Here is a 20561-nt window from a genome sequence, read left to right as displayed (position 1 = left end):
GCTTAATTGGTGAATTATTGTGGCGATAATTGTGCGGCTGATTTAGTGATTTACTGAGATAAATATACCTGACTGAATTGTCGTGGCGCTTGTGGGTGAATTGAATTAATTGAATGTCGGGTCGGTGGACCGATGTGGGGAGCATGAATTGAGTTGACTGATGTGGCGTGCTAGATTGACATTGGTGAAAGGGTGGTGATTGAAATTGATTTATATGACTAAGAGCATGGTGAATTTTGTATTGTGGTGCATGTGCATGAGAAAAGCCCGGATCGATCGGAGGGCTGACCTGAGGCGCAGTAGCGCGGGTCGTGGGAAAGTGTGAAATGTCCAGTGAGGGACGGAGCCCGGCTTGATCTGAGGGCTGACTGACGAGGCGCAGATGGCGCGGGTCGTGGGAAAGTGTGAAATGTCCAAGGAGGGACGGAGCCCGCTTGATCTCGAGGGTCGACCCGAGGCGCGATGAGCGGGTCGTGGGAAAGTGTGAAATGTCCAATGAGGGACGGAGCCCGCTTGATCTCGAGGGCGACCGAGGCGCAGAGCGCGGGTCGTGGGAAAGTGTGAAATGTCCAGTGAGGGACGGAGCCCGCTTGATCCGAGGGCGACCCGAGGCGCAGTAGCGCGGGTCGTGAGAATGGGCCTGAGGCGCAGTGGCGCGGGCAGTGTGAAAGGACCTGGGAGGTCGTGAGAAAGTTGGCTAGACCACGCACGTTGCATAGTGTTTGATTATGAGGTGAATACTGCTAGGCATGGTATGGGACGTGCCCAAGTGGTTTTACCTTATAATCGAGACACGCGCGAGTGTTATTGTATGATGCATGGAAAAATTTCCTTGTGTGATCTGAATATGAGCTCTGCTGGATACACTAATGTGATTTGACTAATGTACAGTGCGGGCATGTGATTGGATGGCGAGGTAAGTCCATTGATGTGAATTATATATAAGTTATCAGTTAGATTGCATGTTACAACTTGTCTGGGTACGCATTGGCCTATGTGGGGTATAGGGGGTTGCTTATTGAGACTCGTTCTCACGGTTATTATATAACCATTTTCAGATCTGCGACCGTGATTGATTGGAGACGCCACCAGGGTATCTCGGGGATGGAGGACGGGTCAAGTTACCCCATTTTTTTTTTTGTGTGCCCCTCTTTTGTATAGCGAAGTAGGATACCCCACCACTATTCCCTTTTGATGTTGTGTATTTGGAATTATTATTTTGTGCTATCCCTTTGTCATATTTTATTGTCTGGGTTGTTTTAAATTCGCTTCCGCTTGCCTTTATCTCTGATGTTTGAGTTGGGTCGGCGACGTGTCTGGGACGTCGCATTCAATGATCGACCATCGCGGGATGATCGCGCGCTCGTAGGGTGCGGGGCGTGACATGTTCCTACTTCCAAAGCACACTATATACGAGGTTGAGAAGAGGATTAGACAATTCTTATGGGCTGGTAATTCAGCAAATCATGGCTCGTACAAGGTTGCATGGCAAGTAGTATGCTCACCTAAAAGGGAAGGAGGTTTAGGATTGCCTAATTTGAACTTATGGAACAAAGTATTGCTAGGTCGCATGCTGTGGAATCTTATCAATCTTCCATCCTCTTCCCTTTGGAGTACTTGGGTTCACAACACCAAATGCAGAGGCACCCCAATTATGCAGCTCGACATCAAGGGCAATATGGCTTAGAGCTGGAGATGTCTCCTCAAACTGCAACCCGTTCTAACATCGATTATACCAAGCCCAAAATACTGTTGCCAAGATATATATGATGAACTCAGACATGTGAGACCAGCCGTGGAGTGGTATAACCTAATTTGGACCAGCGGCATTAGCAAACACAATTTTATTGGTTGACTAGTTTGCAGAGATAGACTACCTACAGCAAGAATCGTCGCATAATGGATACCTTCAGTTGATATTCAGTGTAATTTCTGTAGGGCTGGTATTGAAGACAGAACACATTTATTCTTCGAGTGTGAATGGACAAACAACATATGGCGTTGTATCCTAGCACAACATGGGATCAGGCGCCTTTTAGAAGGATGGAATGAAGAACTTCAATGGATGATTAGGGCAATAAAAGGCAAAGACTTGGCAAAGACTTGGCCGCAAGACTCCTCAAGTTGTCCTTTCTAGCAACCATATATTGCATTTGGATGAAGCGCAATAGCAGATGATTTCAAAACAAGTCAACTGACTTTCATATTCTTTTGGCTAAGGTTCATAAAAATGCCAGAGGTAGAGCTTCGCTCTACCAAAAAATTAAACTTTCCCAAACAAATGTTGTATTAGCTACTATATGGAAACTTCCTACCTCCATCTTTTTGAATTATTAGCACTTTTTGTAATGCTGGGAGATGCCCCTAAGCTGCTGTACTTCATCCGGTTTATAATACTTACATTCACACCAAAAAAAAAAAAGCCTTCGAAAAAAGAAGTGTTCTTGCGGGCATCGGATACGACCTCGGTGGGTCCCAGTATGGATTATTGATTTAGGCTTGCGTGGATGATCAGAATTCCAATCTTCAATAGCTCCAGTCGATCATTGATGTTGATAATTAGATTCATCGGGCTTTGGATTTGCCAGCCTCAGGTGAGCATCAATGTTTACTTGTTATCCATGTTGTGAGAAGTCTCTAGCTTTGGACCGACTAGACTAATATCTTTTGATCCACAGTGAGACAGAGAACAAAAATGGCAAAAGCTGTTATCGGTATAGCTGGAAAGATTATTGCTAATCTGGTTCCTGAAGCAGTAGAAAAGGTTGGAAAGTTATGTGGCATCAAGCATGAACACGAGGCACTCAGGGACACAGTCTCCACTCTTTTGGCTATGTTGGACGCTGCAGAAGAGCAATACCACCAGATGCAAGTTCGGGTTGATCAACTGATAGAAGCTTTCTACGATGCACATGATGTGCTTGAAGAATTTAATATAGAAGCTATGCGACGAGAACTGAGGGGCCATAGTAAAATGATGAAGGAGGTAAGGACATTTTTCTCAAGTTCAAACTAGCTTGGTTTTAAAATGAAGATGAGTTGCAAACTAAGAGCAGTGAGGGAGAGAATAGATGCCATTTAAGGCTGATAAGGGGTTCCACTTTGACGAGTACCCCAAGGGAGAGCCGAGGAAAAGAGAAGAGACGCATTCGTTTATACGTGAGGGAGAAATTAGAGGGAGAGATGAAGATAAGAAGGCGGTCATGGAATTTTTACTGGATTCAGATGTGCAAGAGAACGTTTCCATTCTTCCAATAGTTGGTTTTGGGGGGATTGGAAAAACAGCTCTTGCTCAATGTGTGTATAATGATGAGATGGTTAGTAAACAGTTTAACTTGAAAATGTGGGTTAGTGTCTCTGATGACTTTGACATGAAAAAAATAGTGAAAAATATGATAGTTTGTGCAAAGAAGAAAGAACCAACTGAGGTTGCGATGGAACAGTTGCAAAGTGAGCTAAAGGAAGAGATTGATGGAAAGAGACACCTATTAGTTTTAGATGATTTGTGGAATAAAAATCGGGAAACATGGCTGCTCTTGAAAACTTTATTGTCGAGAGGTGCTAGAGGAAGCAAGATCCTTATAACTACACGCCTTCGTTTGGTTGCGGAGATCACCGGCACTACGCCGCCTCATTTTCTCAAGGGCTTATCTGAAAGTGCGTCTCTTGATTTATTAATGCAAATGGCTTATCAAAAAATTGAGGAGATACAAGATCTTGACATGCTAGCTATTGGTAAAGAGATAGTTAGAAAGTGCTCTGGGATTCCATTGGTTATTCGAACTGTTGGGGGTTTACTCTTCTTTAAGAAAACTAAACTCGAATGGTTACTATTCTAACAATATGAGCTCCCAGATGTGTCTCAAAGGGAAGAAAACATAATGTCTGTTCTTCAGCTAAGTTATGATCATCTTCCTTCACATTTGAAACATTGTTTTGCATTTTGTTCATTGTTTCCAAAAGATTATGAGATCAAGAAGCAGACTTTGGTCAATCTGTGGATGGCAGAAGGATTTTTTGAGCCATCAAAGAGAAGTCAGGATCTAGAAGACATTTTTCATGGATATTTCATAGATCTACTTTGGAGTAACTTCTTCCAAGATTTACAAACAGATTCATTCACGAACAAGGATACTTGCAAGATGCCTTCTTTGATGCATGATCTAGCCTGCTCAGTTGCAAGGTCCGAGTGTTGGGTGGCTTGGGTTGAACCTAAATTTATAAATAAAAGAATTCATCATATATCTCATGGTTTAATTTCCAATTTGATAGGTGACCCTCGAATCTCACACTTGAAAGCAAGTTCACTGAGAACGTTTCTTTCTGTGCCTACATCTCACGAAATGGAACAAAGAGATCCAACAACTGAAGTAGATCTACGCCAGCTCATTCAAAGTTTCAAGAGGCTGCGCATCTTGGATATGGATGCCCTAATTGTCAAGAAGGTGCCAAGGTCCATTGGTAGGTTGAAGCATGTCGCGACCTAAATTTCTCAGGCTAATGGATTATTAAGTCTCGACTTAACTCGGGCCCTCCCAAGCCCTACCAATTCGCAACTTAGGGTTTAAGTTTTTAACATGCAAAAGTTTTCATGCTTGGAGTCGCCACTAATCTATTTGTGGTAGATCGATTAGAAACCTAAATAAAACATAGGGAGATATGTTTTATTCATACGAACCAGAGATTCTAAGCTTGGGGACTTGGTTACGCTAGATCTAATCTAACGCCCTTCGGCACCTTTTCTTTTCAAAAATATTTATACAGACAGTCTGAATCCATTTTATTACCTAATTACTAACATGTGAGGAGTTCATGCAGGTGCGCAAATCACCAATTTAACACCCAAGAAAGCAATAAATAAATTGCAAGATTAGGAGAATGACGTACCTTAGAGCAATGCAAGCATCTGCATTGTTAATAGAAAATCACACAGACAATACTAATATGATTTCTAATTAACAAAGCAAGGCATTCAAGATGTTCTTTAGGGTTTGAGCTTTATTAAAATGCAAACTAACATATATGCAATGACGTGCAAAAAATGACATGCGATTAATGCAACCTAACATGCGAACTATATGTCATGCGATGACGTGACCTAATTCTAATGACAGACAAATGATTTATTTTTAGTATTTTTCCAATGAAATTCGAAATAAAAAAAATGTCTAAATTAACATGCAATCTATCTTAATCTATCCTAAAGTGACTCATTTTTTTTGGGATTTTCATGGAAATTCGGAATCTAAAAATAACCTAAATAATCTATTAGGATTAGAATAACACCTAATTTAAACTACGAAATAAATTATCTCAAGTCCTAATTTAAATTAAATAATTATCCTATCTTCTAGATACATTTAGGGTTCCCTAAACACGCAAAACTTCTAATTTAAATCCTAACTAACATATTTTTGGATTTTCTTTATTTAAAAAAAACAATCAAACAAAGATAACAACCACATTCAAACAATCCACGCAATCCGCAAGATTCTTCTTATCAAATTTGAATTAGGAAAAGAAATCAAATTAACAGTTATATCTATAAGGTTATAGATATCGATGGAAAACTGATTATTCGAATTTGGAAAGCGAATAAAATCTATGATCGTATCCAAGTGATTATGGATAAGATAATGATTTTCCGTATCGCCACGTATTGTACCTTAGGGATAAGGTCAGATAGTCGCCCAAATACATTGCCAAATTAGAAAAAATTCCTAATTTAGGGTATCTTAGAATATTGCGGATATCGCAAATATTATCCTAAGATATCTAATCAATCACGCAAGATTCACGGAATATTCAAACTAAGAATTTAAATATTTTGAAAATATACCGGATAGAGATTTTTACCTAATTTGCGGATTAGTTTCCAAATTTGAATCACCGGCGGATCAAGATCGCGGAATGGCCAATGGCGAGTGACCGACGGCGGCTCAAGGTGGTGTTCTGGTCAACCGGGGGCGCAGTGGAGGACTCGCAGCAACTATTGGACACTCGTGCTCGAAGAGGATTCACGGCAATGATTGTCGATCTTGGACCACGATGAACGCTTTTGCCCTCGCGTTCTCCTCGTTTGTGAATGATTCAAAGTGCACCCCTTTAGAACCTTCTCGCCACTTCACTCACGAATCACACCTGCACACAACGGAAATTTCTTTCGTTTTTCTATTTTAGTAACAACCCTCCAACGGACACGACACCCAAAGATCTCCGGCACAACTTCGTGCTATTGGGATTGTCCCAGCGATTGGTTCGGTGAAGCTCGGCTTCGCCACTAGCAGCAGTGGGGAAGAGGCTGATGTTGATCTTTTGCCAAGGAAGAGCTTGCGGTAGTGAGGTTCTCGACGGCAGCAACTCGTCGTTGGTGTAGCAGGAGTGTCGGGCGTGAGATGCTTCGCGACCTGGCTGCTTCGTTCTCGGCCAGGGGTGCAGTGACCGTGAAGGTTGTTGGCGACGGTGAAAAGGCACGCCGGTGTGGAGGGTCTGCTTGGTCGTGAGGCTCAGCTAAGGGAGGGGCCAAGACTCCTCTTCTCTATTTCGATCCCTCCTCTCAATCTCTGCATCATATTTTTTGTCGTGCTTTCCCTGAACGTGGCACTGTCTCTCTGAATCGTGAAGCCCCTCACGATATCTTCTTCTCCATGTGCCAAACTCTCTACTGTGGCCGTGTATGTAAGTGGTGTGGCCTCCTCCTTGTGAACCCTTAACGAATGTATTTATAGGTAAAGTGTAGGGTTTTTTTTTGCTTGCAATTATTTCCTATTTTGATTCAAAGGAAATATTGCAATATCTCTGTGATAATATCAATTCATTCAATTTGAATCTTGATAATGTCAAGATTAACAAATCAATATTTTCCAACTCGACATTTTCCAATAAAAATTTTAGCTCTTATAATGTTCATAGGCTTGGCCAAGAATTTTCTTAAATGCAGGCTTAGTCCAATTTTATTAAGTTCAGAGCTGTTCACTTGAGTCCATCCGCCGCCAGTCCAATGCAAATGCAGTTATATAGACCTAAATACTAATTCAAATGCTCCTAATCTATATGCGATTTAATTAATTTTTTGTCTAGGGACTAGGATCGATTCCTAATTTTTTATGCAATGAACGACTAACTGGGTCTCCAAAATTTAGGTGTCAACAAAGCATCTCACGTATCTCAATTTCTCTCACAATGATGCATTCAAAAGGCTTCCTAACTCCATTACAAGATTGCAAAATTTGCAAACACTTAATCTCCAAGGTTGTTCTACCCTTGAAGAATTGCCAAGGGGGATAAGGAAGTTGGTCAGCCTTCGAAATCTAAACATAGATTATTGTTACAGTCTTAGTTATGTGCCACATGGACTAGGGAAATTGAGTTCTCTGCATAGACTAACACGCTTAATTTTGCCCAAAGGTGAAGCTCTTGCTAAGAATTATTGTGGACTTAGGGAGCTAAATGGGCTTAAAAGCATCCGTGGAAGCCTTAGCATTGAAAATTTGGGACACTCAAGACATGCATTAGTAGAATCCAGGGCGGCAAACTTGATAGAAAAGCATTCTCTGGAATCTTTGATACTTAAATGGGGCTATCTCATCCTTACCAAAAAAAAAATGGGGCTATCTCGATACTGATGATGCAGTAATTGGCAATACAGATGAAGATATATTAGATGTACTGAGGCCGTACTCAAGTCTGTAGAAGTTGACAATCGACAGATATGAAGGTAAGAGCTTTCCAAAGTGGATGATGGATAGCGTCTCCTTGCAAAATTTAGTTGAGGTACACTTCCGGAGATGCGGAAGATGTAAACATCTCCCTCAATTGGGTCGACTACCTAACCTCAAGTCTTTAGCGATTTGGAGGCTCCCTGAATTGGAATACATCGAGTCAGACCATTCCTCCACTTTTGAATTGGAATCCATTGAGTTAGACTATTCCTCCACTTCAACAGCATCATTTCCGAATCTATTGAGATTAGAGATCCGTCACTGTGAAAACTTGAAAGACATGCCACCAACTCCATATCTTGAGGATTTGATTCTGAAGAAGGTCAACCAAAAGTTGATAAATCAGATATTTGGCCATAATAAGTTGAAGAGTACGGATATCTCGCAGATGGAGTTTCTAGATTGTTTTGCCGAGGAGTGTTTGCAAAGTCTCACTTCGCTTGAATGTCTTGGCATCAGTGAATGTCCTCGGTTAACTTCCTTCTCACACGGCATGCAACATTTGTCGAACCTTGTGCATCTCTCTTTTTCCAACTGTGAGGAGCTCGATTTATCCAAAGATGAAAGCGACAACATCTTAGATTTGCAAGGACTTAAGAGTCTCCGGTCCGTGGACATCCATGGTGTTCGCAAACTAGCATCTCTCCCACAGTGGCTTCTACAGGCCAGCAATCTCGAACATCTTTCTATTAAAAAGTGCTTAAATCTGAAGGCTTTACCAGAGGAGATCAAGGTCCTTCAGTCACTTCAAAAGCTTGAAATCTTCCGGTGCCCCTCGCTGACATCATTACCTGAAGGAGTGCAAGGGCTTGCATCCCTTAGTCACCGAAAAATAGCAGGTTGCCCAGAATTGGAGGAGCGGTGCAAAGAAGATGCAGGCGAGGACTGGTACAAGATTAAGCGTATGCCACACATAACTCACAAGCTCGAATACTATGAACGCCACTTATGACTAGAAATTCTCCACTTTTCTTTTTGTAGGTATGTGGACCATTTCTTCCCAGTATTTACATAAGTAATTACTTTCGAATTATGTTTCGATACTTGATTCAATTGGGGGACATGGACAGATAAAGGTTTGGACACATCGCTGGATGCAGGTACTTACAGGGCGTGGAAACATTGACATCGATGTGGCTGTTCCTTCAGGATAGCCCTCAATGGGATGTCCCTAAACAAAGTGCTCGCTTTATTCCCAAAAGTGCAAGAAAAACAAAGAAAATTCATACTTCTCATCCAACTCCGAGCTCATTAAATCTGGCTCGTGACTCATGCTGTAGATATAGTGTGAACTCTACTTATTTGATTTCACAAGGAGTACAAAACCTGCACAGTTCAATGATCTGGAAGTTGACATGGAAAAGTCTCACAGATGAAGTGATTAAATGTTTCTTTGGAGAAGGGCTTCTGGTTTGCTTCTCGTAGAAATAACTTTATCGCAATGTGTTCACATAGAATCAATATTTTTTCATCAACTGCATATTGAATACAGAAATCAAATTTCTATTTCCCTGATGTTTCGTCATTCTTTTTCGTTCATTTTCAGTCCTGGAAATCGATCAAGGTCAGCTCGACATTGTTGGGCTTCGTTCTGATTGGAAGAGCCACCTTCGTTTTTCCCCTATTATTCTTATCCAACTTGGTTAGGAAGTCTAAGTACGAAAAGATTGATTTGGAGCAGCAGGTTGGAGATTATAATTTTCTAGTTGAATTTTCTGCGTATGAGGTAATCAGCATGATGGATTTTCCTAATTTAACTCTGATATGTTCAGGTCACAATTTGGTGGGCCGAGCTTATGCATGGCGCTGTCTCCATGGCACTCGCTTATCACCAGGTAAGATGATCGGATAATGCACATTCCGGGAGACTTTCCACAAGGAATTCCATAAGATTCTTTCTATTCCTAGCAATACGATGAATGTGGTCGCCAGAGAAGCCTTTTTTAAGAGGTTTTACTATGTTTCCTCGCCTTAATCTGACACATATAATGCTCTGAAGTTCATTTTCTGTGCGCACAGTTTACTCAGTCCGACACGAAATTGAAAGGCAATGTGTTTATGATCGCAAGAACCATCACGGTCATTCTGTTTAGCCCTGTGGTAAGATGGCGTTTCATATGCCGAGTCTAATTGGTGGCATAACATGTACCTTATTCCTCAAGGTATCATTCTTCGATACAGGTGTTGGGGCCGTTGACTAAGCCTCTAGTGTAAATCTTGCTTCCCACGACCAAATACTTTGCCAGCACGAAACCTTCCAAGCCATCAAGTCCAAAATCCTTCACTCAGCCACTGCTCAGTAACGGACTCAACTTGGAGTCTCACCAGAACGGCAAAAGCATACTCCGACTGACCAGTTTGTGCAAGCTCCTGAGCACGCATTCTCACGCAGTGCACCATTACTGGCGAAAATTTGATGATGCCTTCATGAGGCCCGTGTTTGGCAGGCGAGGTTTCATGCCTACCCTTCCATGCTTGCCCACTGATCAAGACGATCATCAGTGGCTCCTACGAAAGCCTAGGATGAGATCAAGAACTGACGATTTTGTTTGATGGTTTGTAAATAGGACACAGATACACTGGTTTATCCAAGTGTGAAGCTTCCACGACTTTGACAAGACTGATGGCGTATACGGACAGTAGCGGCAATTTGTTAGGTGGTTTGTAAATAGCACGCCTTCTTTTATTCTTTCACTTTCATTTGCTAACTGCCGCAGTTCATTCTTCCAATTATTTGCGAACGTTTTTCTTGTCTTTCCCCCAATTTTAAAAAATACAATTGGTCCTTGTACTAATTTTTAGCAAACGACAATTGACTTGGTCCGCTAAGTATGTAGAATCCTCCTACTTTCGGTCTTTTCCTTGGACATGATTCCTGTAATTCTCGTGTCAGCTAATGTTCACATCTTTTTGCCATTGGTTGCAGGCATGTTTTTGCCACTTTGTCTTCTGTCGCCGAGATCTTCATCTTCCTTTACGTTGGAATGGAAGCGTATCGAGAAGTGGGGAGTTGTCAGCAATAGGTAATGACGAGTCTCTGCTACATTCTACATTTGCGAGGCGAGGTTGAATGACGGGAATCGAATTTCCGTCTTCCTGATGTTTCGTGTTTCTTCTTTGTTCATTCTCAGTACTGGAAAAATCGATCAAGGTCAGCTCGATGTTGTTGGGACTCTGTTTCGATTGGAAGAGCTGCCTTCGTTTTCCCCCGTCGCTCTTGTCCAACTTGGCTAGGAAGTCTAGGTACGAAAAGATCCATTTAAAGCAGCAAGTTAGAGATTAGAATTTTCTTGTGGATTTTCCTGCGTATGAGGTAGTCGGCATGATCGAGTTTCCAAACTAAACTCTGATATGGTCAGGTCACATATTGGTGGGCAGGGCTTATGCGTGGCGCTGTCTCCATGGCACTCACCTAGAACCAGGTAAGATGATCGGATAATGCTCTTTCCAGGAGACTTACCATACGCAATACCATGAGATTCTTTCTATTACTAGCAATACAATGAATGTGGTCGCCAGAGATGCCTATTTTAAGAGGTTTTACTATGTTTCTTTGTCTTAATTTGACGCATATGCTTGCTCTGCAGTTCATTTTCTGTGTGTCCAGTTTACTCGGTCCAGTGTGAAATTGCGGAGCAATGCCTTTATGATCATGAGTACCATCACCGTCGTTCTGTTCCGCACTGTGGTAAGACGGCATTTCATATGCTGAGTCTAATTGATGGCATAACATGGAGCTTGTGCCTCAAGATATCCATTCATCAACAAAGGTGTTTGGACTGTTGACGAAGCCTCTAACAAGAATCTTGCTTCATTCGGCCAAATACTTTGCCAGCACGACATATTCCAAGCCATCGATTCCCAAATCCTTCAATCAGCCACTGCTCAGCAGTGCAACTCAGAGCCTCACCAGAACGGCAACAGCATACTCCGACCGAGCCGTTTGCGCAAGCTCCCGAGCACGCCTTCTCACACAGTGCACCATTACTGGCGAAAATTCGAGGATGCCTTCACGAGGTTCGTGTTTGGAAGGCAAAGTTTCATGCCTTATATTCCATGCTCGCCTACCGATCAAGACGATCACCAGTGGCTCTAAAGAAAGCCGAGGACGATATCAAGAACTAATGATTTTGTTAGGTAGTTTGTAAATAGGACACATTGATACACAGGGTTCTTTGAGGGTGAAGTTTCGACGACCTTGACGAAATTGATGGCGTATACAGAGAGCAGCAGCATTTCATTCGACGCAGCTACTTTGCATTTTTGTGACAGAGAGATCCAATTTCTTCTCCTTGTTTTTCTTTTTTGTTGTTTGTTTCTTTGGTCTTGGACTTGTATTAAGAGAGTGAATGGCTTTTGTAGTCTCCCCCTCACTTGTTGATATCAGAATGTCTGAAATTCATCGCTTCATCGGCTGCTTCTGATTTCCTTTCCAACACTATGAGCTTTTAAAGCTGTCAGTGTTTATGTGCATATCCATCCACCGGCCCGGCGTCGCGTTTAGACATCGATTTAAATGCGCACCAAGCCATGAAGTCGATTTTCCATCGATGCAGGGCATATCGCTATTCTAGATAGTAGTTAGGGAGTGAAGGATGGCAAATTTTGTCCAGATTTTCAATGGAACTCTCGTTCCACAAGTCACATAGTTCCTGGTAACCTAACTACAGCCATTCCTTTCAGCACAAAATGGCAAGCCATCGACATTTATGAGGCTTAGCCAACAAATGAAAGTTGGGCTTTTGATTTAACTCCTTTTCCAAACTCGCCAAGTTCACATTTATGAAGTCACATTTAGACTTCTCTCGATTATAGTCTAAGAGAGAGACTAAAGAAGGGATACGGATACTTACCAAAAAAAAAAGAAGGGATACGGCTAGACTTAACCTTGTTTTAAGCAGAATTGAGGCATCTCAAGTTATCGGGATCCACAATTTGAAACTAAACATTCTCACTCCTAATCCCGTGAGAAGATGGAGAATCGAACTCCCCACCTCTCCTTTTCAAGTAGGAAGGGCAAAAAGGCAGGGTAAAAGTTCGAGAGTTAGAGTAGGACAGACAAAAAAAAAAGTTATAGTCAAGGACATGAAAGAACAATGCAACTTCTTGTATGCTCCGCAAGTTAAGGATGCATTATTTTATTTTCATACTTTCTTTGGTATTTTTTTTTTTTTGGCTTGAGGCCACTAGCTATGAAATAAGGATACAGTAATTAATCCATATAGGGTAGAGATGTAATTGTAACCTTGAGCTCGCGGCAACCATGGTTGCTTGATTTGAGCCCGCGGCCATAACCGCTCAAATTGGTGGTAGTGAGGAGGTAGGAATTTGAGCTCTAGGTTATGGTCGCTCAAGCTCAAGCTTAGAGCTTGTAGCGGCAATGGATGCTTGATTTTAGGTCGCGGCGACCATGACTATTTTAACTTTATGGTTCGAAACTCAACTGGTCATAGCCACCGCAAGCCCAAGCTCTCGTGACCATGCGGCCTCGAGGTTCGCAACTCAAAAAGATCTCACGGCCATGACCACGAGCTCAAGTGACCGTAGCGTCCATGAGTATGAACTTGAGCAACCATGGCTGCGGCAAGTTTAGGGTTTGAGCTCCCATTATGGTGGTCGTATTGGACTCCTCTCTCTCTCTCTCACACACAGTTTTCTTTTTTTCTTTTTTATTATCTGATGTGATACACGTGGGATGACACATTGGAACTTTGACAATATTATTACATAGAAACTTAGTAGGGGCCAACTTTAAGTGGCGACTTAAAGTGGATACAAACGAAAAAAAAGGTTGGAGTCAAAATTAGGACCCGAGCCAAAATTGATCATTTCAAGGAGAATAGGCCCAGTTTCCAAATCCATTCGACCCCATTTCCATCTACAGTGTCCAGAAAGACCATGGAGCTTTCTACTCATTCAAATGGCTTCCACCTCGGTTACCAAACATGCTTAGGGAGCATATCCTCCTCTCTTTTCCCTTTTCATCGCCACCGAAAGAATCACCAGAGATCAAATTAATAGTGTCATAAACGCCATGAGAAATGCTTTCCAATGCTTTTTACTGTGTTGCGTGAATATCACACGATAGTTTCCTGGTAATGTGAAAGCTTGAGCTTTTTTTTCCAATATGTAAATGATATTTGGCAATCTATTCAGATGCCGCATGTGAATTTGACCGTCATAAAAGAGCCAATGCTCAAGACAAATAAGAATAAAAGTCAAAAGACAATTTAACACAAAAACAGAATGATTGATTTTGGCCCAAAAAGATAAAAATCTTAATGTGATAGAATATAGTTTTATTTAATTGTCCTGATTTAGATACATTAATAACAAATTAAATTTCTATAAATAAAGTTCTATTACATGTGATCCCCATTGTTATCATTGGTAATTATTCAATCATGAAAAAGCATAGAAGTAGATCTACAACATCTGAGACTTGGAAATTTAAAAACAAAAATCTGAAAAGATTGATACACTTATGGTGTGAAAAAAGTTACCTGTCATTGTTGGGCGAGTACCACGTGTGCTTCGAGCTATTTACGAATTACATAATTGAATTTTTCTACGTGTCAATTATCTAAGGGTGATCATGCAAATAAAACCTCTTATAAATATTATTTGGCTTCTGAAAGCAATATTAATATGTCAGAATGAATAATGGAAAAGTAAAGCACCGAGAAAATATACCAGTTGATGATAAAAGGGACAAAGAAGGAGGGTCGCTAGCCTTCTTCATACCCCAAAACAAGGACATCAGTTCATTTGAAAGATACTTAACAGAGAAGAATAATTTGAGAACATATGCATTTTTCCATTATGTAATGACAATTGGCAAGCTTTTTTTAGATGTCATACGTGAATTTTGACCATCATAAATGGGCCAAAACGCAAGACAAAAATAAGGAAAAAGATTAAAAAAAGTTAAAGATAATGACGACAACATAATTAACCTTGTCACCGAAATATAAAGCTCATAAATTGATAGAATATAGTATTCTGTAATTGTCCTAATTAGATACATTAATACAAAAGAATACCTATTACACGTGATCCCATCATAAAAAACTAAGAAGAAAATTTACAATTTAAGCACTTAAGCAATAACTTTCGAAAATACTAATATAAACATATCATGCACAAGAAATCGGGTTAACAAAAGTAGTTGCATTCGATTTGCAAGTTTGAAAAGTAAGTAATATTAGTAAGATTTCGATCGACTCTACTCACGGTGTACAAGAAATTACGCGTCGCTGTTGGAGGAGTAACATGTACACTTAAAGCTTTTCAGTGATTGAGAAATGAATTTACCCATAGGTCAATTATCCAAGGGTGACCGTGCAAATAAAATCTATTACAAATATCACTTGACTTATGAAATCAATATCAAAATGTCGAAAAGAATAGCGGAAAAGGAAAAAAAAAACAATCTGAACCAGTACCCAGTCCACGTTAGAAGGGAATATAATAGGACATTAGTTTATTTGAAAAATGTTTAGTAGAGAATTACAAAGTGATAACATCTGTGGGAACAAAAAATACATGGTATATAGACAATCTATTGAAAAGTAATTTGATGTCATTAATGTTTAAGCTTTTCATCAATATATTCAGGGGAAATTACAAAATTCATCCTCATGCTATTACGCGAATTTTATTTTTGTCCATGTACTATCTTTCGTGCACATAACAACATAAGTTTAGGGTTGTAACAATTTAGTTTGTTCCTCACGTGCGAAATTCTTAAAAAATAACTGTTATTAGGTCACCAATTTCTGCACTACCCTACATGCCGACCTTTTGCACTTAGTCAACATCTTTTGTTTGCATTTCGACACAAAAATACGAAATTTGGCCGAAAATTAAGACTGAACATTAGTCTATGGACCGAATCAATTTAAGCATGGAGTACAGGGACCAAAATTAAGTATGGGCAATAGTACTGGGACCATTTTTAATTTTTCCTCTTCTATTGATTTCTTTTATTAATAAAAAGGAATGGAAAGCGAGGACCAGCACTAGCAATCCCGTTTGGGCCTTAATCTCAATACTCGATTTGTCTATTCCAATTCAGCACCCAAGAGGTACAAAAACACAAAACGTCCTGAAATGTGCCCAAAATTTTAGTTTTGGGGCCAAATCTATCACTTAATAAAGTACAGGGGCTTTAATCGAACATAAGTAATAGCACAGGGATTGCTTTTGTAATTTCCCTTATAATCAGCATTTCATTCCCATGGGCAATGACAATTGACAAATACACACAAATACACAGTGATAATTATGATATCTTGTTTTTCTTTTTCGTTTTGTCTATCTTATTCTGACTCTCAATTTATTCTCAAACTTTTGCTTTACCTTTTTATAGAGCGTAAGAGTCGAAACTCATATCTGAAACTAAACGTCCCCACCTCTAATGCTCTAAAAATGTGAGAAATCGAACTCCCTTCATCATCGTCACCATCAATTATGATATCTTGGTTTAATCCCCCTTTTTTCCCAACTTCCCTCCCCACTGCACCAAACAGTAAACACAAACCGTGTCGGAATAACTCAAACCCGGAGCCGGGACACAGAAAAATCCGAATCCAAACACTCCCAATTCGATACGAACAAGGAAGACAGGGTACAAGCCAAGTGTCTGCAGTGTGTAGCCAACGATTCTCAACAACGCACGAACGAACGCTGCCCTACAAGGGACAACCCAGCACGACACACCCTCTTCCTTATATAGCTCTCTCATTTTGCATCTCTCTCTCTCTCTCTCTCTCTCTCTCTCTCTATACCTTAGCGCGATTCATCTTTCAGGAATCTCAGATCTCTTCCTCTCGCTCTCTGGGTATATCGTTTCTTGATTCCAATTCTTGTTTTTTCCCTCCGTGTCGTTTCTTGGTTCGAATCGATGGCGTCTGCTGCTGGAACCTCCCTCCGCATGAAGCTCGTGTCGTGCTCTTTGAAGCAGACCCAGGTATTAATTTGTCCTTATTTTTTTCCGGGTATCAGTTGATCTGTTGTTTCGTGGCGAGATTCGCTGCTCTTTGTGTCGAAAGCTTTGATTTTTATCTGTTGGTGTGGATGAGCTTGGTTTCAGATCGATATCTTCGATTTGTGTCGCTGTTTCTTAGATTCAGTGGGTGGCGATTCTTGTTCTCTGTCTCTGATCTACGTTGTCCGTGGATATTGTTGTAGATGAGCCCGCTTGTTACGCTGTATCAAGATTCGAAATTATTAATATGAGATTTTGGCGGCTGGAAATGTGCTGGACTTTTAATAAAGGAACAAAAAAGATTTCCTATTTCACCCAAAAATCAAGAGTTTGTCTTATGAATCGAAATGTTTGCATGGGGGATTACTGATTATTCTTGAAGTGCTTATAAAATATTCACGATAATTGTTGTTTACTTTAGCCGTGATTAGTGGTTTATGTTTTGTTGCACTTTAGGATGACCCAGAATATTTTTAGGCATGTAGATGAAGATTAGTAGTCATATGGTCCGGAGATATTTCTTGGTACATGACATGAGAGAGGATAGATTCTATTGGATAAATAATTTCATGAGACCAAGATTGGCTTGGCACGTTGAGCTATCTATCATCTTTGGAGCCTGTGCTGCATGAGACTTGTTCATCCTCTGCCCTTGGTAGCGAAATCTTCGTTTTTGTGCCAATGTCTACTAGCAACAGCTACAATTGTACGTAAGTCTAGGTGAATTCTCCAATCGTGAAATGGGCTAGGAGTTTTATGTAGCTGATGCTGATGATTTGCTGTGTGCATTGGCACTTAAAAAAGAAATGGTTTTGTTCATGGAATGCAACTTTCAATTGGCAATACCATCTTAAATTTTCTATTAAATAGCTTTTGTTAGCATGGTCAGATTCTTGTTTTAAGTGCCATCCTTGACATGACATAGAGTCTAATGAACCTCAACACATTTTAGCTGACTGTTGTGACGAATCTGGGGGCTCATGCTTTAGACAAATGCTTCAGGACAAAATTTTGGTGAAGTGCTAGTCCTTACTTGTTGGTACTATATGTGTCCTGTTCTTTTTTGGTTGCCGATGATTTTAGTGGCTAACTGGAGCCAGCAAGACTTATATCTATGGCTCTATGTTAGACTTATCTTGTTGTTTGTGGATTATTCTTTTTCTTTTTTGCTAAGCGTGGATTAATCTATGCATGTGAGAGGTATGGCTTTATCTTCTATAAATTTACTTTTCTTGTCCGATGCTTTTTGTAGCCATCAAACAGCGGAATCTCAAGTCTGAGATCAGTCTCAATACCCATCAGTACAAAAGGCTATCCGTCTCTTGTTTCACGCCAAGGGTCATCCCGCCTTCAGGTTTTCTGTGCGGTATGCATCATCTTCTACTGTTCATTTTCCATGTGCCTTTATTGGGGGGTTCAATATAGTCTACTTGCCATGATAATAAATCGAATACGTAATTCACTGTTCACATGCTCTAAATAAATGGAATACGTATGTCATCATTTCCTAGCCTTATGTAAGATTTTGGGTTTATCATGGATTTAGATGATCTCTTTCCTCTCTTTTATTAGTAAAAGAGAATGATATTCATTGTCACCGCAATTTGGAGGATTGTAGATATCTAATTTGTCACTGGTGTAATTTTGGCTATGTTCCAAATTTGTGAAATCTAGTAACTTTTACTTGTCAATCCTGTGTTCATGCGAATCGGTTCATTGATGTTGCTGTTAGTGAGATTTCGAAATATCTATGTATTGTCAGGCCAAGCCCGAGACAGTGGACAAGGTCTGTGCAATAGTGAGGAAGCAGTTGGCGCTGCCGGATGACTCTGCGGTTACAGGAGAGTCTAAGTTTGCGGCACTTGGAGCTGATTCTCTTGATACGGTACCTCTCTACTAACTTCCAACATGGTTTCTTTGCTTTAATTCTGAAATAGAATTAAGCATGATCCCTTCAACCTTTTTGGTGAACATCAATGCCATTGGCACCGTTTCATCCCGACACTCGTCGTGCTCATTGCTTGCATCATGCGGGCATTAACATTAGCTTTCTTGCGCTCCCCTTAGAGACGTCTACTCATTGTTGGACAATTAGTGAAGTGGTCACTTAAATATTGAGAGACTAGAAACCCGTGGCATTGGATGGCTATAAAATTGATCGTTGCATTGCGTTGATTGCGGCCCATAATTGTCTCTTGGACAACTCCAATAGTTCGTTCTGTTCTTAATTAGGAAGCGTAACTTACATACTCAAGGGTCAAAATCAAATCTTAAAAAGATCATTGTCAAGCGTAGGTTGTTTTCATACCTCGAAATGCTACAGTACTCTACAATGAGATTTCCTCTCGGAGAAGAAAGTTATGGTGAAAAATCCGTCCTTTACGCGTATATATGTAATGTGTGGGCTCTATCATGATAGCTTTTCGTGGCTCACAAGTTCTTTTGGTTCAGGTGGAGATTGTGATGGGGCTTGAGGAGGAATTCGGGATCAGCGTGGAGGAAGAGAGTGCTCAGAGCATCACCACTGTCCAAGAGGCTGCTGATATGATTGAGAAGCTCATTGGGAAAGATGCTGCTTAAGAATTAGCTTTAAAGACTCCCCTAAGAACCAAGTACTCTTATGAAGATGATGTTGTTGGTGACTCTTGTGTGGCTTTGCCATGTTGAGGACTATCTACTTACTAGATATATTTGCAAGTTTTGCATGGGATTTTCATCCTAAGTTATTATTTTTGGCCTGAAATGGAACTCTGCTGCTTGTGCATTGGGTTGTCTTTTCCTTCATCAGCATCCGTTGGCATCGTGTTCGTCAAGCATGTCATGAGCCGTAGGCCTTTGGAACTCATTTGAAACCCTTCTCATGTCTTAATGCTACAATGGTCGGCGTGTTTCGAGCGGCTAGACTTGCTTGGACTCCGACCTGAGCCGACGAGACTCGAAGCACAATTTTGCCTTTGACCATATGATAGTCAGCTTAACAAGCGGCACTAGTGCAATGAAATGCTTGCGGTTGCCCTGTCCTCTCCTCCTCTTTCGACATGCAAATGCCATTGCATGTTTCACTCACAACTGGACCTTCTATGACTGCTTGCTCACAACTCCTCTTCAAAACAAATAATATGATACGAATCGAATGCCCATTTTGACACAAAAGGTAAGAGGAGAGCGAAAGATAAAAAGCATCCATCTTGAATAACCGAACGAGGCATATGCCGCGACGGAGGATAAGATTCTATTCTTCTCACCATCGGTTTAGATTTGAGATGATTTCTCCTTTAAATGGTTTGTAAATTTTTTTAAAGAGCAAAAAAACAGACTATAGTAAATCGTGTGACCTTTAAGGTTGGTGCAGTTAGTTAAGACATCGAGTCTCGAAATTAAAGGCTACCCATTCATATCTCATCAATTGCATACAAGCCATTCTGGGTCAGGGCCTCCTGCACAGGCCAAAGGCTAGTCTTAGCTGGGCAGCCACTCGTTGATATCTCATCAATTGGGTACAAACTGTTCCGAGCTCAGAGCCACCTACACAGGCCAAAGGCTGATCGTAGCGGATTTATTCGACTTGCTGTAGGGTACTGTGAGCATTCAGGTAATCGGATTTCCGCACCAGTGCCTTTGGAATATCGAGAGAGATCGAGAGAGAGAATTCGGGTAATCTCGTGATCCTCTAAACCTACGGTCACACACACACACACACCCCCACATTGTGTTCCTACCGCTAGCTCTTTCACATGACATTTTCCATTGGCCCGTGCAATAATGCAACTAGGCACCTAAGTCATAGTATCCTTATTGGATCACATGACCACCGACTCCTTTCTAAAACCTAAAGTATAAATATTGATAGA

At 40.8% G+C, this 20561-nt stretch overlaps 3 protein-coding genes and 1 pseudogene across 5 annotated transcripts; all 4 read left to right on the top strand.

The window, feature by feature from the left end:
• The first annotated feature begins 2695 nt into the window (after positions 1-2695).
• LOC115667932 (putative disease resistance protein RGA4) lies at positions 2696-4487 on the top strand. The gene is made up of 4 exons (XM_056306331.1): positions 2696-2986; positions 3084-3735; positions 3964-4191; positions 4273-4487. Exons 1-4 carry the CDS (start codon positions 2696-2698, stop codon positions 4485-4487), a joined length of 1386 nt encoding a protein of 461 aa, XP_056162306.1.
• A 4225-nt stretch (positions 4488-8712) lies between these two features.
• Positions 8713-10143, top strand: LOC130136225 (sodium/hydrogen exchanger 3-like). 3 transcript variants are annotated; one of them, XM_056306393.1, is made up of 5 exons: positions 8713-9131; positions 9268-9405; positions 9494-9556; positions 9741-9818; positions 9903-10143. In XM_056306393.1, exons 1-5 carry the CDS (start codon positions 8853-8855, stop codon positions 9933-9935), a joined length of 591 nt encoding a protein of 196 aa, XP_056162368.1. In that variant the 5' UTR covers positions 8713-8852; the 3' UTR covers positions 9936-10143. The 3 variants fall into 3 exon arrangements, with proteins under 3 accessions (XP_056162368.1, XP_056162369.1, XP_056162367.1); XM_056306392.1 differs by having other exon boundaries at positions 8724-9131; positions 9741-9821; XM_056306394.1 differs by lacking the exon at positions 9741-9818 and having other exon boundaries at positions 8717-9131.
• A 69-nt stretch (positions 10144-10212) lies between these two features.
• LOC130136224 (sodium/hydrogen exchanger 1-like) lies at positions 10213-12082 on the top strand (annotated as a pseudogene).
• Positions 12083-16483: 4401 nt separating this feature from the next.
• On the top strand, positions 16484-19474 carry LOC130136223 (acyl carrier protein 1, chloroplastic-like). Its single transcript, XM_056306391.1, has 4 exons — positions 16484-16692; positions 17963-18076; positions 18473-18595; positions 19162-19474. The coding sequence occupies exons 1-4, from the start codon at positions 16627-16629 to the stop codon at positions 19288-19290; spliced, it is 432 nt and encodes a 143-aa protein (XP_056162366.1). The 5' UTR covers positions 16484-16626; the 3' UTR covers positions 19291-19474.
• Positions 19475-20561: the final 1087 nt, after the last annotated feature.

The sequence above is a fragment of the Syzygium oleosum genome, unplaced genomic scaffold (assembly GCF_021117445.2).
Source record: "Syzygium oleosum isolate NSW1041296 unplaced genomic scaffold, Sole_v2.1 Sole_v2.43, whole genome shotgun sequence".
In the NCBI taxonomy this organism is placed as follows: domain Eukaryota; kingdom Viridiplantae; phylum Streptophyta; class Magnoliopsida; order Myrtales; family Myrtaceae; genus Syzygium; species Syzygium oleosum.
The sequence above is the reverse complement of the archived record's forward strand: the minus strand, read 5'-3'. Positions and strand labels throughout refer to the sequence as shown.